The sequence below is a fragment of the Oncorhynchus keta genome, chromosome 31 (assembly GCF_023373465.1).
Source record: "Oncorhynchus keta strain PuntledgeMale-10-30-2019 chromosome 31, Oket_V2, whole genome shotgun sequence".
Classification (NCBI taxonomy): domain Eukaryota; kingdom Metazoa; phylum Chordata; class Actinopteri; order Salmoniformes; family Salmonidae; genus Oncorhynchus; species Oncorhynchus keta.
In genome coordinates, this window is record NC_068451.1 from 22572156 (window position 1) to 22590658 (window position 18503).

General features: G+C 41.6%; 1 protein-coding gene across 2 annotated transcripts; it reads left to right on the forward strand.

Annotated features, from left to right (window-relative positions):
- Positions 1-3799: 3799 nt before the first annotated feature.
- On the forward strand, positions 3800-18370 carry LOC118364614 (uncharacterized). 2 transcript variants are annotated; one of them, XM_052489973.1, is made up of 8 exons: positions 3801-4117; positions 4812-4944; positions 5080-5271; positions 8260-8778; positions 11458-15741; positions 15844-16030; positions 16169-16391; positions 16631-18370. In XM_052489973.1, the coding sequence occupies exons 2-8, from the start codon at positions 4830-4832 to the stop codon at positions 18050-18052; spliced, it is 6942 nt and encodes a 2313-aa protein (XP_052345933.1). In that variant the 5' UTR covers positions 3801-4117; positions 4812-4829; the 3' UTR covers positions 18053-18370. The 2 variants fall into 2 exon arrangements, with proteins under 2 accessions (XP_052345932.1, XP_052345933.1); XM_052489972.1 differs by having other exon boundaries at positions 3800-4117; positions 4812-5271.
- The last annotated feature ends 133 nt before the right edge of the window (positions 18371-18503 follow it).

Below are 18503 nucleotides of genomic sequence, written 5' to 3' on the forward strand. Positions count from 1 at the left end.
TCCTAGATTCAGATCATTCAAGCAAGAAAAAACATCACCCAGATAGGCCAGTTGTGTGAGAAACTCATCATGCAAGCGGTCAGACATGCAAATTATGGTCAGTAAAGAAAACTTTAAACTCGTCTCTCAATGCAAAAAAAAAAACGAGTCAATACTTTGCCCCATGATAACCAGAGCAAAAGCTTTACATGCTTGCTGCCCTTATTGCATAGTGCAGAAAAGACATGAGAGTTCAGGGGCCTTGCTTTAATAAAGTTAACCATTTTCACTGTAGTGTCCAAAACGTCTTTCAAGCTGTCAGGCATTCCCTTGGCAGCAAGAGCCTCTCGGTGTATACTGCAGGGTACCCAAGTAGCGTCGGGAGCAACTGCTTGCACGTGCGTTGCCACTCCACTATGTCTCCCTGTCGTGGCTTTTGTGCCATCAGTACAGATACCAACATACCCAGCAGCTACATTTGGCTCCATACAGACCATTAGTGGAATTCCCGCGAGAGAGTAACTTTAATGTGATTGGATTGTTAATTATTTGACTAGGCTACCTGTATTTGATATTGTGTTGTTATTTCGCTCAACACTAGATGATTTTATTTTTGACAGTGAAACGAGGCTGCTCAGACGAGAGAAACAAAACACCCAAATGTATAGCCCCGATGGAAAATATAAATGGACTGTTTGAAAATGGGAATCACATTTTTATATTGAGTACCCCGATGGCATTGCGCGTAACCCCAGTTTGGGAATACCTGCTCTCGAGAAATAAAATAATTCAAAGAGAAATTAAGTCAAGCAGTATATGGGTTGCTGGGCTTAAGGGAATTATAGTTCTCATTAAGCAAATATTCAACCTACAGTGCCTTGCGAAAGTATTCGGCCCCCTTGAACTGTGTGACCTTTTGCCACATTTCAGGCTTCAAACATAAAGATATAAAACTGTATTTTTTTGTGAAGAATCAACAACAAGTGGGACACAATCATTTATTGGATATTTCAAACTTTTTTAACAAATTAAAAACTGAAATATTGGGCGTGTAAAATTATCTGCTGTTTGGAGCCGTGCAGCATTTACGGTGACATGGCCTCTGCAGAAGTCAAGGCATTCATGCTTCTTGCGCTTCGCGAAGCTGTTGTGAAGGAAGTTGTCATGGTTTGTGTTTATACAGGACCTCCCGCCCTCAGCTACCATAAACCAATCATGTCAATGCAGAGCTACACGGAGCCCCCCGCATTCTTACAACATTTGAGAGGCTCACAGCGATGAGGTACCCACGCAAGCTCAAGGCCTTATTTTTATTTGCTGAACAATTTTCGAACATATTTTTGCATTTTTCAAGAGTCTCACTCAATTTCTGTTGATGACAACTTTTGGGGGTCACAGTGGGGCAACGAGGTTTGGCTTTCCCATGGATCTGAACGCTCCGCTGAGGTCACTACAATGAAAAATGCCTTTGGTGGTAATATTCTACACTTGGAATGTGACCCCTTTGGTCACTTTATTTGTCTTGTGATCAGTTACAATGACATTACGCTCATTACTGTAAACTTCTACGGGTACAACACCAAACATAAAAATTATGAGTGGCTTGAATCTATAGAGAAACATATACTTCATTGGTTATCTAAATTTCCCAAATTCGTTATTATTTATTTGATAGGAGACTTTAACATTACAATAGATAATTCAACTGATAGATGGCCCCCAGGTAGGCCAACCAGTCAGAATTTGGATTTAATACTTTTTGTGGAAAAGTTTGATCTTACTGATATACAGAGAGAGAGGTTTCTGGTCGATTGATCATTTACTAGGAGTAACAAAACAGGTTCCAGACAGTCCAGAATAGATTTTTGGCTTATATCCTGTCACGACTTCCGCCCGAAGATGGTCCCTCTCCTTGTTCGGGCGGCGTTCAGCGGTCAAGGTCATCGGCATTCTAGCGATCACCAATCCACTTTTCATTTTCCATTTGTTTTGTCTTTGTTTTCTACACACCTGGTTTCAATTCCCCCCATTACATGTTCATTATTTAACCATCTGGTTTCCCCCATGTTTGTGTGCGTGTTTCTTTTATTGTAAGGCTGTATCTGACGGCTGGTATTATTGTTGCCTGGTTTTGTTGTTACACACGTGTATTTCGTTGTACCGGTATTTTTCCAGCACCATAGTATTTGTGTTTGTACTGTTTTTTTCTTTAATTAAATACCTTGTCCACGCATCTCAGCTCTCCTGCGCCTGACTCCTTTCACCAGTTACCCACAGCCTTGACATATCCAAATGTATTGATAGTGAGTGTGAAACTACAAATATTTGTACTACTCCCCTCACAGACCATAGGGCCATTTACATTGATATCAAAATATTTATGCCTGATACTAACCTTGGTAGAGCATCTTACTGGAAGCTAAATAGCTTGTTATTAAATAATGAAATAGTTAAGTTTGAGGTTAAAGATCTGCTCTTACACTTTTGGGAAAGGGCTTGTGAAGAAAAATCTTATTGCAAGAACTGGGAGCTCTTTAAATTGAGGTGTTCGAATACCTTGGAAAATATAGTAGTAATCTTGCTAAGATCAGAAGAGCTGAGGAGGAAAAGGTGATCATTAAGATAACTTCCCTTTCTCAGAGGTCCCCAGCTGACCTCTTGGGGGAGGAGAAGATGGAACTGATTGAGTTACAAAATAAACTGGATAATATATATAGATTAAATAAATTGGATAATATGTAAGATTAAGTAAACTGGATTATATATATATATATATATGATTAAATAAACTGGATAATATAGAGATGAAATAAACTGGATAATATATAGATTAAATAAACTGGATAATATATATAGAAAAAGGAAGGAAAGACCTGACCCTCAGAGCCTACCTTCTATTGACCCTGTTGACTCATCAGTAGGAAAGATTAGTTTCTCTTTGGTCCATTCAACAATAGAGCAATACAAACCTTGTTTCAGCAGGATGTTGTATCTATCTATACCTTATGTCATGCCTTATTGGAACGGTTCTAATGTTAATGTCTGTTGGGAAAATGTTGGATGTTGCCACACATATACCTACTTGTTAACAAAATTAAGGAAGTTTCCTTTAAAATTATTCATAAATATTATCCTGCAAACCACTGTATGAAGAAGCTTAAGAAAAACATCAACTCAAATTGTACCTTTTGTAATGACCACTCAGAAACGGTTTTACATCTTTTTTGGTATTGTATTCATATAAGGAAACTGTGGCACGACATCAGTAGATTTATAATTAAACACATTTACGAAGATTCTACACTATTGCGGAGAGATGTACTGCTTGGATTCTTTACCTATGAAAGAAGTAAGTTGAAACAATTTTATGTAATTAATGTCATTATTCTTTTTGCCAAATTTCATATTCACAAATGTAAATTTACAAACAAAACACCACATTTTCTTACCATACAAAAATACATTGAACTATATTTTAAGACAATTAAATACTCTACTAACAAAAAAGCTGTTCGAATTATAAGTGGATGTATGCCTCACAATGTCCTTGTGTAATGTGATGTTGTACCCCCCAGACCGAATTGTCCTTTGTATATTATGTATATATATACTTGTGTTCCCACATGTACTTCCTGTATTGATTTGTTGTTAAAGAAAAAAAGAAAGAAAAGGGATCCATGCGGTATCGATGATGTGACGCAATCGCGGAGCCTCTGGAGGCACGCCGAGGCCAAATTGAGCTCTTTATCGCATCGCTGTACGACTCTCAAATTATGTAATGATATGGAGGGCTCCATATAGCTCCGCGTTGACATGGTTGGTTGGCGGTAGGTGAGGCCGGGAGGTCCTGTATAAATACACATTTACTTCCTTACCAACATGGGCCAGCTCTGCGAAGCATGAATGCCTGCAGAGGCCATATCACGGTAAATGCTGCACGGCCAATCCAAACAGCAGATTTACCTCGCATATGGCCTTTAAGGCTGAGCAACGAATAAATGCATCTCAGGAAAAACTACAAATCCCACTCTGCAACCTGGTTTGCGTATGACGCCATGATCTCTGCAGCTCGTTTCTGTAGGCTTTGTGCGAAGCGAGAAACGACACGGAGATGTTTGGGCTAAAGAAACCAGCATAGGTAACGTTATAGATTTACACATGGTGGTGTGATCATATGAGCAGTCATACGGTGATACATATGCCGCTTGTGTGTAATGCTGAGCGTTGCAAATGTTTTAAATCCACGCAATATAAGCTATTTGTATGCCTTTCATCAATGCGGTTCCAGTAGCCTAGCAGCAAGACCTCCGAACAATTAAAGATGATTGATGGACACCCGTTTGTTGTGAGCAATAACGTCCCTCGTCAGTATTTGGCATGTTTAGTCGGCCCGTCATTTGCGCAGCAGTACCCCTGGTTGTAGGCTTGTTGGTTTTCTGTTCTAGCGCAATGTAAAGTACCATCCTTGTAGCCTATTATCCATCCCTCTTTGAGAGCATCTTTGTCATACAAATATAGTGTCCGTTAATTTGCCTGCCTGCCAGCTGTCGATAAAGGCAGCAGCATGTCATGATTCCCTTGGAATCAGAGCCTATAGGCTTAGTTTGGGATGGCCATTTTATGGGCGTATACTCTCTTTAGAATAAAGAGTCGGTTGCTTTACATGCACACATTATGGGTCGTTGTCTTTTTTAAATAAATAAAACGTCTATATTTTAGCCTGTGTTTTAGTGTGCAGTGTGTGTTTCACTGTTTCCCACACCATTGTGTTTTACCTTAATGCAGATGTATTATGTTGTGTGAGTGTTGTTGAACTTGTCGCTCCTTTGCAGGGAATTCATTTTACAGACATGGAGGAACCTCCAGTAGTGGAGGCAGGAACCAAGTCGGTCATGGAGCGCTTGACACAGCCAGTGGAGACAGTTGAACAAGCAGTAGAAATCGAGGAACAACCAATCGTTACAGGTGAACAATGCATGGAAACTGAAGAACCACCAATGAGTGAACTGCTACCTGCCACAGTAGAAGAGGCTTTGGAGTGTGTCTCAGACCCCACTGCTTCTACAGAGATAATACTTGAACTATCTGCTGTTCCTCTAGAGTCTGCCGCTCCTCTAGAGTCTGCTGCTCCTGAAGAGTGGGAACTGGGTCAACCTGAGGACGCACAGAAGGAGACCCATGTGGATGACGTGGCCGCTAGTGACAGAAAAAATATTCCCCCCAAGAAGAACCGAATGGAGCCACTCAAGATGGACATGTCCAGGCCACCAAAAATGGTGACTCCGCTCACATGTGAGTATTGAACTTCTCTTATAGTCTGACATGATTGGTTACCATGTAATACATTTTTGTATTTATCTTTCAAGGCTTTAGTATTACAGACAGAATCTCATAATGTCCCCTGTAGTGTTTTTAGGTTATTTATTTCTGTGTCTTCATTAGCAGTTTTAAGCTATTACTACAGTTCATTCATTTTGTTTGCTCTTCTAGTAACCTCCATTGGAACCATCACACGGGTGTGATCGTTCTACAGTGGTCCCTGAAGCGTACCATCACACCCGTGTGTTTAGAACACTCATTTAGAATGCTCGTTTAGAACGGCAGTTTCGAATGACGCAACAATCAGCATTTGAGCTGGCCACACTTTTTTTCAGAAACTATTTACACAAACACAGTCCTTACAAAGTTATGTCCAGAATGTCAGCAGTTTATTTTTGGATGCATTGTTCAGATATTCACAGAAGAAGATATAGCATAACACAATCATCCTAACCGGGAAAATGTAGGCTACATTTGTCCTAGCGCTGAGGAAAGATTGACCCAACACAAGCAGTCATATTTTCTAACTCTCGGCTGACGTAAACTACCATATGAATTAGCTAATAGCAATTACTGTATATAATTAATCACATCACGGGTGAGTGAGCTCACCATTGATCGAAATAACTAGGTAAAACACTTTATAGAAATCGAAAGTAATCCAACGATTAGTTTCAGCGCGCAGCCATGCATTTTTTCCTCACAGAAACCGAAGATAATAAGAGAAGACAGATGAGTTTGGTCTGTTTGTAGTATGCATGTTGAAGGGGTGTGTCATCTACCATCGTTCACATCCCACCATTAATTTCCGGAAGTCCTCAAAAAAATTGAACTCTTACTCACCTCATTTTGTTATAACATCTTTGGTCAAACAGACGTGAATCCCAGAATGCATTGTATGTCAACAAACATGGCTACACAGCTGGAATTAGCTTAGCTCATCATAATCAGTACAACCTTCAAAAAGGTATTTTACACACATAATATGTGCCCATTACAATCTGTGCAAGAATCTGAATGCATGATTTGTCACCTAGAATTGAAAACATGTGAATAAATCGTAAATACACAAATAATTACCACAAAACATTTTCTGATAGTGATTTATTGATACAAGTGGCGCGTGCCGGCAGTCAACCACGTAACCTCCCACTCTGCACCATTCAGTGTTGTTGCAGCCATGATACGATGCCTTAGAGATGGGGGTGGAAATGCAGTTGTTGTTCAGTCACTGCATGGATATTAAATATGGGTTATGCATATTCAGTTTTTTGTCCTCTAGTAAAACAAGTTGTTGAACTAACTACCAGTACTGCAATAAAATAGATTAATATTACATATTGGCATATGTGTTGTCTTGCTGTGTTTTCATCCAGTACAACTGTTAAGGAGTGTACGTTAGCATACAAAAGCTGTCCTCATTCTTCAGTTCCAAAGATGTCCAGCTCCAGTTATGATATTGGCATATAATGTTTCTGGTTTCTGAAAGTACAGAATAAAGAGGAATTATTCATTAGAATACAATATAAGGATATAGCAATAAAACAATACTACAAAGAAGTAACATAATAAACACTGCTATAAAAAAAATAGTTTATTGCATTGACAAAATCACAGATTTGAGTTATAACAGTAAGAAACTAACTTTTGAGCTCCACAAGGGGGCAAGGCAGGGCAGGGCAGAACAGAGCTATGCTGAATAGACCAGATAAACAAACCATGGTCATATTTTGTATTTATTTAACTAGGCAAGTAATTTAAGAACAAATTATTATTTACAATGATGGCCTACACCGGCCAAACTTGGACAACGCTGGGCCAATTGTGCGCTGCACTATGGGACTCTCAATCACAGCCAGTTGTGATACAGCCTGGATTTGAACCAGGGTGTCTGTAGTGCCATAGACCGCTGCGCCACTTGGAAGTCATAAGGCCAGGGTAGCTTCAAAATACAACACATGCTAATAGTTTTCTGACGCAACTAGCATCGTTTTACAGAGCTAATAGAATAATGTAGCTAGGTAAGCATGATTGACAATAACACCATAAAGGTTATAACATGTGTAACGTTACCTCACTTGTCCGCAGTTATAAGGAATATATTATGATCTACAGCTACAGCAGAAACGGCATACGGAAACTATTATTATAACTATTATAACGTAATAAGGCACTTACTTTGATGTAAACGCAGCCTGGATTTGAACCAGGGAGTCTGTAGTGACGCCTCTAGCACTGATGTGCTGTGCCTTTGACCGCTGCACCACTTGAGAGTCATAAGGCCATGGAAGCTTCAAAATGCAATACTTCTCTGACGCATTTAGCATTGTTTTACAGAGCTAATAGAAGAATGTGGCTACATAAGCACGATTGACTATAACACCATAAAGGTTATAAAATGAGTAAAGTTACCTCACGTGTCCGCGGTGATAAAGAATATACACAAATATATTATGCTCCATACATACAGTACGCTACAATAGAAATGTGGAATAGAAAATGTGAACACGTGTGCAGATCCTGTTCTGACGGGAGATGAGCAAATGTCTGCAGACGTGAACTGCACAAACAATTGGGAAGTGCTTGGGGATATTTGTCCATTTCAGAAATGTCTCAAAAATGTAATTATCCGCAAAAGTAAAAATTACTATTTTTATGTGAATGAATGAGGAGGCGGAACACACCTAAATTCAAACTGTTTTTAGAAAATAAAAACTTGTTTGAAAATCATTTGAAATTGAAGTTAAAACAACCTATAAATATAAACAGGCGCGGATCAAATGTACTGTTACGTATCAATCACATTCTGGAATGGAGAGAACATTCTAACATCACGTGCATAAAAAAACTCACGCTGGGGCGACCGTTAGAGATATTTGGAACTCACGCATGAAAGGGTTAATATAGGTTTGAAGCTGGGATACAAGTGTTCTGTCCTCTAATCCCTTCTCCCTCCCCCAGCTTCCCAGATCTCTCTGCAGTGCCTGGAGTGTCACATCATCTTCAGCGACCACAAGAGCAAAGAGCGCCACCTCAAGCAGAGTCACCCGGCAGAGTATGAGCAGTGCATGCTGGGGGATGCCCTGTTTGCCTGCTACGTCTGCGACCGCCACTTCACCAACTCCAGTGACCTCATGCTTCATCAGCGTGCACACACGGAAAAGACGCCCTTCAAGTGCCCCATCTGTGGTGAGGCCTTCAGCCGTTCCTCTGAGCTCACCATCCATAAGAAGCTTCACTTCGGCCTGTACGGATACACCTGCGCAGACTGTGGAAAACCCTGCAAGACACTCACCTTACTGAAGTATCACCGCCGCACGCACACAGGGGAGAGGCCCTATGTCTGTAAGGAGTGTGGCAAGAGGTTTAGCATGTCCAAGGCCCTCCAGAAACACACACTAGCGCATTTGCCGGAAGGAATGAAAGGAGACGTTGGAGGGATCACACCACCGACAAAGGCACAGCTAAAGAAGAATAGCGGTGAGTGCTGAAAAACATGTTTGTTTTCATGTCATACAACTTCCCATACTGGGATGTGCATTGAAACACTAGTGATATACACTATACAGTGATAAAGCTAGTGATATACACTATACAGTGATAAAGCTAGTGATATACAGTGATAAAGCTAGTGATATACACTATACAGTGATAAAGCTAGTGATATACAGTGATAAAGCTAGTGATATACACTATACAGTGATAAAGCTAGTGATATACACTATACAGTGATAAAGCTAGTGATATACACTATACAGTGATAAAGCTAGTGATATACACTATACAGTGATAAAGCTAGTGATATACACTATACAGTGATAAAGCTAGTGATATACACTATACAGTGATAAAGCTAGTGATATACAGTGATAAAGCTAGTGATATACACTATACAGTGATAAAGCTAGTGATATACACTATACAGTGATAAAGCTAGTGATATACACTATACAGTGATAAAGCTAGTGATATACACTATACAGTGATAAAGCTAGTGATATACACTATACAGTGATAAAGCTAGTGATATACACTATACAGTGATAAAGCTAGTGATATACACTATACAGTGATAAAGCTAGTGATATACAGTGATAAAGCTAGTGATATACAGTGATAAAGCTAGTGATATACACTATACAGTGATAAAGCTAGTGATATACACTATACAGTGATAAAGCTAGTGATATACAGTGATAAAGCTAGTGATATACAGTGATAAAGCTAGTGATATACAGTGATAAAGCTAGTGATATACAGTGATAAAGCTAGTGATATACAGTGATAAAGCTAGTGATATACAGTGATAAAGCTAGTGATATACAGTGATAAAGCTAGTGATATACAGTGATAAAGCTAGTGATATACAGTGATAAAGCTAGTGATATACAGTGATAAAGCTAGTGATATACAGTGATAAAGCTAGTGATATACAGTATACAGTGATAAAGCTAGTGATATACAGTGATAAAGCTAGTGATATACAGTGATAAAGCTAGTGATATACAGTGATAAAGCTAGTGATAAAGCTAGTGATATACAGTGATAAAGCTAGTGATATACAGTGATAAAGCTAGTGATATACAGTGATAAAGCTAGTGATATACACTATACAGTGATAAAGCTAGTGATATACACTATACAGTGATAAAGCTAGTGATATACACTATACAGTGATAAAGCTAGTGATATACAGTGATAAAGCTAGTGATATACAGTGATAAAGCTAGTGATATACAGTGATAAAGCTAGTGATATACAGTGATAAAGCTAGTGATATACAGTGATAAAGCTAGTGATATACAGTGATAAAGCTAGTGATATACAGTGATAAAGCTAGTGATATACAGTGATAAAGCTAGTGATATACAGTGATAAAGCTAGTGATATACAGTGATAAAGCTAGTGATATACAGTGATAAAGCTAGTGATATACAGTGATAAAGCTAGTGATATACAGTGATAAAGCTAGTGATATACAGTGATAAAGCTAGTGATATACAGTGATAAAGCTAGTGATATACAGTGATAAAGCTAGTGATATACAGTGATAAAGCTAGTGATATACAGTGATAAAGCTAGTGATATACAGTGATAAAGCTAGTGATATACAGTGATAAAGCTAGTGATATACAGTGATAAAGCTAGTGATATACAGTGATAAAGCTAGTGATATACAGTGATAAAGCTAGTGATATACAGTGATAAAGCTAGTGATATACAGTGATAAAGCTAGTGATATACAGTGATAAAGCTAGTGATATACAGTGATAAAGCTAGTGATATACAGTGATAAAGCTAGTGATATACAGTGATAAAGCTAGTGATATACAGTGATAAAGCTAGTGATATACAGTGATAAAGCTAGTGATATACAGTGATAAAGCTAGTGATATACAGTGATAAAGCTAGTGATATACAGTGATAAAGCTAGTGATATACAGTGATAAAGCTAGTGATATACAGTGATAAAGCTAGTGATATACAGTGATAAAGCTAGTGATATACAGTGATAAAGCTAGTGATATACAGTGATAAAGCTAGTGATATACAGTGATAAAGCTAGTGATATACAGTGATAAAGCTAGTGATATACAGTGATAAAGCTAGTGATATACAGTGATAAAGCTAGTGATATACAGTGATAAAGCTAGTGATATACAGTGATAAAGCTAGTGATATACAGTGATAAAGCTAGTGATATACAGTGATAAAGCTAGTGATATACAGTGATAAAGCTAGTGATATACAGTGATAAAGCTAGTGATATACAGTGATAAAGCTAGTGATATACAGTGATAAAGCTAGTGATATACAGTGATAAAGCTAGTGATATACAGTGATAAAGCTAGTGATATACACTATACAGTGATATACAGTGATATACAGTGATAAAGCTAGTGATATACAGTGATATACAGTGATAAAGCTAGTGATATAGTGATAAAGCTAGTGATATACAGTGATAAAGCTAGTGATATACACTATACAGTGATAAAGCTAGTGATATACACTATACAGTGATAAAGCTAGTGATATACACTATACAGTGATAAAGCTAGTGATTCTACGCAGAGTCAAACCTTTTTGTTTGTGACAAATGACTACTTCACCTTTTACACCAAGATGTAAACTTTCATCTGTATTCTTTGTATCTAGGCACTACAGTGGTGAAATTGTCCTGCTCCGTGTGCAAGGCAACCTTCAAGACTGCCAAGACACGGCTGCATCACATGAAACACAAGCACAACCTGTGTGTTACAGCACCCAGCAGCACCACACTAGCTGGCCAACAGGTGAAGCTCTGTCAGCCCATCATAACCCAGGTTCCTATGGGCCAGCCAACCTTTCTCCACATGGAACCCCTTGGTCCCCTCCAGCAGGTGGACAACATAGACACTGAACAAATCCGGAAACTAATAGAGTCTTTGGGGAACGTGCGCAAAGTGAACCAGGTGGTGATACTGGGACGGGTGCTGCCACACGGTCAACCATTGGATCTACAGCGGCTACAGGGAAAGAGAGAGCATTTGCAATTCCGTTTTACTCAACCACATTTTATAGAACTGAAAAAGATTGGGGGTGGAGAGATTAAGTTGATGGGATTGGAACAGGCAAAGCCACAATGTGAATCGCTGGAACCAATTATTACATTGGAACCTGTAATATTAGATGGACAAATGGAGACCCCATTACTTTCACACACACAGGAAGTTGCATACACTGTGCCAGCTGAGCATGCTGGATTAAAACAAACACACGAAGGAGAGATGATTCCTCAGCAGTTACTTGGACAGACTGGTCAGACAGTTGAAGAAGAGAACACTATGATTCAGACTGTATCAGTGGAACAGGTGTTCTGTCACAGTGAAACGGTTGAGCTCAGGGAAACGACTGAACAAAGTCAAATGGTTGTGTTGGAAGTCACTCCTTCACTGATACCAACTCTGGAATTGGAACAGACTCAAACCGATCAACAAGGACTTATGTCTGCTTCTTCACTACCAACATTTCTATTTGAACAGACTTCTGGACAGAATCTAATGGTTCAGGAGGGAAATATCTCTGTCCCGTCGCTCATACCAACAGTGGAGTTAAAGCTGACGCCATTAAAAACTGACCAGCAGGAAGAACTCTCCAATTCCTCATTGGTACCAACAGTTAAGTTTGCACAAACTCCTCCTGGACAAACAAGCCAGGTAGGAGAGACAGCCACACAGATGGAGCCATTACAGTTAGAGCAGATCTATTCCAGTATTAGACAGACACAGCAGACAGGAATAGGACAGCGAAGATCAGTGGAGAAACCTCTTCTAGAAAACACAGAGAATGACCAGCAGCACATTTTGGAAAATCCTTGCAAAGGAAAGAAACAGACATCACAAGAGCAGTTGCAGACACTGATAGATAAGTCTGCTTCTGACAACGCACTGAACAGCAGAGAGCTACAACCTTGCACTCAGACGTCAGAAATATTCCCTCCGCCGTCCGAGACAAAAGCACCACAGAGTTCACAACCGCCTGTGCATCTGATGTCAGTACAAGAATTTGTAAAAGTGAGGAAGAGAAAGCAGCCAAATAACTCTATAATGCAAGAAAATATGCAACAGCAGAAGGTTGAGTTGAAAGGGGAGGCTGCCAAACGACCAAGAGCAATGAAAGCTCATCTTGTTGTGAAGTTTGGTCCTAAAGAGATGCCTAAAAATCAGAATAAGCTTCCACAACCATCTAAGTTGCTTCAGAAAGGAGACCAGATTCAGGATATGAACCAAATGTGTGTCTCAGCTCTACCTGACAAAAACGTGTCCTTAAAGGTTGGTAAAGAAAAAAAGGTCAAGAAGAAAAACAATATTTCCAAGTCAAAAATCAAATCCCCATCCATATTGTGTGACCCACATGTGCAGCAAGTCTTGCAGGTAGATGAGCAGGTGCATCAAGTGAAGCCGAGGATGAAGAAAGTAGAAAAGCAAAAGTATGTGATTAGTGAGACTTGTTCTGAGCAGATTAGCGCTGAACCGATTAGCGAGCAAGAGGTGATCACTCCACCCAAGCCAAAAAAGAAAAAGCAGCAGAAGATAGCGCAGGAGGACCTGCCTAAGAAAACAAAGGGCCAAAAGATGTCAAAAATGGGGAGAAAGAAAAATAAACCGAATGTGAAAGCAAGCCCCAAAACAGAAGATATGCCCGACCCTGAAATAAAGCAACAGTCCCTACTCCTACTGAAGGGTCACAAACAGCCCCAATTGAAAGTTTACAAATTAGATGCCTCAAAAGCCCCCCAAGGTCAAACAGATCTCCACCAAGACACCCATCCCATCCATAAGAAGAAAGGGACAAAAAGCAAGCAACTAAAAATGCTAGCTGCTGGAGGGAAAAGAAAAGTAGGGAGACCCAAAAAGAACCACACAGCACTCTCTGTGTTGGCTCCTTTAAAGACTACGTCTCATTCTTCTGACACCTCTCCGACCAAGCCAAAGACCAGCAGGAAACGTAAGGCCCAAAAAGTGGAGACAGAGGGGCTCATCAGTGGCTCTCATTCCCCGCGAGCCCTTGAATGTAAGGACTGTGGTGAGAGGTTCTCTGACGTCTCGTCCCTCCAGGAGCACAAGGCAGCCCTGCATGCAGTGGAGAGCCCTGGTCTCACCTACACTAACGGCAACATCTTTGAGGGTGTTTCTGGGTCAGATCTAGGCCCGCCACCACTTAAAGTGACTGAGGAGGTCATTGAAAATTCATTGAGTCAAAACACGTTTGGAATGCAGGTAGCATCTGACTGGGAGGTGGAGATGAAAGAGGTAGGGTTGGGAGAAAGAGGGGAGCGAGTCTCTTTCCCAGCCCTAAACCATTCCCTCTCTCTGCCTCTGGCTGCTGCGCTTGTTGAAGGTGGACAGAAGGAAAGGGAGAAGAACATGAATAAAACCTCAGAGGGGATGGAATCATTTTCTCATATGGCACCAAATTCAACTCTTTCTTACTCCCCTCCACAAGTTCAATTCACTTATCTGGCCAAATCTGACAAGGTCCAACCCCTTCTGTCCGAGAATCTTTCTCAGCTCACACCCATAGCCCCCCTCCACAGCTGTCACCAAACAGGGGCCACTAAGTCAGAGAGTCAGAGCAATATGAATGACACTGCTGATGCTGTCATACATACCGTTTCTGGATTTGAGCACCTAGGGCCTATTGAGGATGAAATTAAAGAGGAGTTACTACTTGAGGTGGATTTGGTCACTGTTGGGGATGGGGACCAAAATGAGGGGGAACACCAGAGCTCACTGCATAAAGACAATTCACAAAATGAGGGATCCAGCCTTCATGAAAACAGCACTCATGAAAACAATAACACTCATGCACTATCTGCACACGCTCAGATTGATAATGTGAATATAACTGTAACAACACAAAATGTACAGACCAAATCCTGCCCCTCTGACCCGCTGGAGATCAAGCAAGAAGAGGAGGAGATTATGGTGCAGAGGAGAGAAGTGGAAAAGAGGGGAGTGGGTAGAAGGAATTATACCAGGGGCAGGAGAAGAGGAGTTGGACGTGGGAGGAGAGGTTCAGCCACAAGGAAGAGTCTAGAAGGAGCGGGCATGAGAGAAATCGAACCAGAGAAAGAAATGGATGAATGTCAGGTAGTCTACCAGCTGTATTCACTCAATAATGATACTGAAATCAAGGATGAAGCAGACGTCACTACTCTCCATCCTGTTCAGTCATCTCCCATCAGTTTACAGACCGAGATCAGATCGATCTCTGAGCAAAACATGCTAACAGCTCCATGTCCATCTGGATCCTGCATCTCACCGCTTGAGGAGGACCCTGAGGACCAGGTAGTGTTTGAGCTAGAGTCAGTCACCACCAGTGTAGTGGAGGTGTTGAAGACCGAAGATGGGATGGTGATGAAAGGAGTAGCAGGTGACCAGGACGACAGGGACACTGGCCAATCCCCAGGCATCATACTGGAGAGGTTCCTCACCTCAAGGCAGAGCGAGGCAGCAGTGGAGGATAATGGAGTGGTGCTCATGGTAGACTTGAGAGGTCAGGAGGTCAAGGTGGAGGAGAACACCTCAGATTTGGTTCCTGTGCCACACACCTCTCATGCCAGACACACAGTGGAGCAGAGGGGGGTCAGGATGTATCTGGTGAAGCAGGAAAACAACCTGGTTTTGAATGACCCCCAGGTTAGTCAAGGTCAATCCCAATTGAATGTGGAGCACAGCAGTACCAGGCAGTGCATATTCTACCCCGTGAAGGAGGAGAGGGAGCTTCTGGATGAGCCATCTCAAAGTGAGCAGGGAGTACCAGCGCTGGTGGTGCCTGGAGAGGCCAAACTCAACCATCCAATGGAGAGACTATCCACTACCAACCCTGCAGTAGAGGAGTATGAGGTGAACAGGAGAGCAGCAAAGTTGAGATCTGAGATCAATGAGTATGGAGAAGGTAAGATCTCAACATGAGTCATGTGTTGTAGCAATGTACATTTTCATAAGCAATAGTGAAGTTATCCATAGATGTAACTAAATACTGTTTCTTTTTTTCCAGGTGACCTAGACTTTGAGCAGCAAGACACAGAGGAGCTTGTTGATTTCCTACTTCAGAATTCTGACGAAGTGGAGTCCGAGGTTGTTGAATGTTCTGACCCGCAGCCTGACCCTGAGGCTGTAGTTATGGCCTGTTTCCATGACAGCCAAAACCATGCCTCACTGCATTCAAATGATATACCAAACAAGTAAGTTTTGTCATTTGCATTTTACTCATGACTACACTGTACAATTTAATTAAAGTTTCTACTTTATATTGTCATGTACTGTATGTATCCTTAAGGACATGTCATGCTGTCAGTTTTGATGTAAATTGTTGTCCTCAGATTGCCAACCACAGAAAGCCAGGCTCATTCAGTATCTATGGGAGGGTCCCAGACAGGGACTGGCTACAGGAAACCCATTGATTACTTCTCCAAGTATTTTGGTTGGGACGCTTGGGCAGAGATTGCCCGTTGCACAAATAAAGTGTCCCATCTTTCGAACGCAGTAACGGCAAAAGAGGTGGCCCAGTTTGTCGGAATCCACATTGCCATGGGAACATTGAAGGTATGTAAATTAAAGTATTGGCGTATAACCTGAATCTTATTCCTATGGCGTCTAGTTTTATTGCATCGTCATCCTTACTACACAGAATGGGACATGTAAAGAACAAATTAGTTAGGCCTAGTGGGTCAAACTCATGCTAATCTCTGCACTTTTGAATGTCTACAGTCATTCTTATGACTATCTAATGCTGCATAAACTAACATTGTCTTCAATGCCGTTCTCCCGTTCTCCTCTCCTAGTTCCCCAGTCTCAAGCTGTACTGGCAGGACTTCACCAGGGTGCCTCTGGTTGCTGACACCATGTCTGCCTCCCGCTTCTCCCAACTCTCCTGCAAACTGCAACTGGCATCTCCAGCGCCAGCAGGGGATCCCATGGACACCCAGGAAGCTGGACACAGTGGTAATCCAGACAGGCCTAAGGAGGGAGACTCCACACGCAACCCTCTCAGAGCTTTTCACACCCCAGCTAACCCTACAGTTGGCACAACTAGAGGTGAACCGGATGGCAGTGTCCACACACTTACACGCGGCCACAGTCAAATACAAACTCTTAGCTCCAAGTCTGTGTCTGCAAAATCCACAACCCAGACGTCCACAGTCCCTCACAGCATTTGGCAGAGGAGTGGGGACATGCCATCCAGCCAGGACTGTTTTAGTTTTAAAACTGACCCCCTTTGGAGGGTTAGACCGTTAATGGACCACGTTCGGGCCAGATACCTGATGCTGAGAAGAGAGGGTGACCATGGAGTCGATCAATACCCTCTCCCTTTGACGTGTAGAGCGGTCAAGAACAAGCGGCCCTCCTTGCACAGCACTGTCTTAGTTAGATCTGACGGTCTGATCATAGATTTCAACCTTAGTCTGGATCTCTCCAACAAAGAGGCCACTGTTGAGAAAATGGTGCCCCGAGATGGGATGGTGTATCTCTGCAAGCAGGAGCTCTCTACCCCTGCCATGTTGGAGCACCTCCTTGGGTCAGGGGTGCATGGTGCGGGAAAGGTGGGAGGAGCCAAAGGACAGATGGGTGATGAGTTTGTTAGCTCTGACGGGCGGCTGATGCTACACAGGTACCATCTCGGCTTCATCCTCTCTACTGTAGGAAAGGCCCAGCAGAACATGGCATCGCTCGTCGACAGCTTCGAGAAGGCTCAAAAAGCAGCCAGCCTCAATAGACACTTACTGAATCTCTACCATTCCCCACTCTCAGCCTCAGCACCAACGAGCTGGCCACAGGCTGTTCTGTGGTACCTTACAGATCTGGCTCTGGTAAACTCATGGATGCAGTACAGGCAGGATCATGTTCCTCTGCCTGAGCCTCTGAACCTCATGGCATTCAGGCTAGAGGTCTCCATGGCCTTGATCCTCTCTAGTGGCTCAGACACCCAGGACTCAGCCCCTCCGCACCCCCCTCAGAAATTACACTCCCAGGGCACAGCCCCAGATCCTGGCCTGTTACAGGATAGTCCTCTCCCTGACGTGGCCACGCGGTACGACGGTTCGGGCCACTGGCCGGAGCAGCTTGGGGAGGGAGAAGGTGGCAGGTGCTGCTTCGGAGGCTGTGAGCGACTGTCTCGAGTACGATGCCTCAAGTGTTGCGTGTTTCTCTGTATCTCTCGTAACCACAACTGCTTCTTGAATTTCCACAGTCAAGGGACTTTTTGAAGCTGATACGATTTGTTTTTTTTATTAAGTGGTGCATGTTTTATTTAATGCTATGTTTAGCTTTTCTTTAAATATGTTTTTTCTTTTAGGTTAAAGCTCTGATTTCATATTTCTCCCCCCTACCCCAAATTTGTTTTTGAGTACTACTCTTTTCAGTGTCAGCTTCAGTACTGTGCATCAAATTAGGAACTTGGTCCCTTTTTTAGCCTACTGTGTAAATGTAATCTTAATGTATTTGTAATGGCTTTTGTATGAATTTGCCTACAAAATAAAATGTGAAAAGAGAAAAATAACCTTAAAGTCTGTCTCTGAAACCAAGTGAAAATAGCATTTTTTCTGAACCTTGTTTAGTTGTTTACATGCCAAGAAGCATGTGCTTTTGGCGTTCTTTGTAAATTTAATAATTTAGTTAATACTGTTGGAGTAAATACATGTACGTTTCCTGACTGTT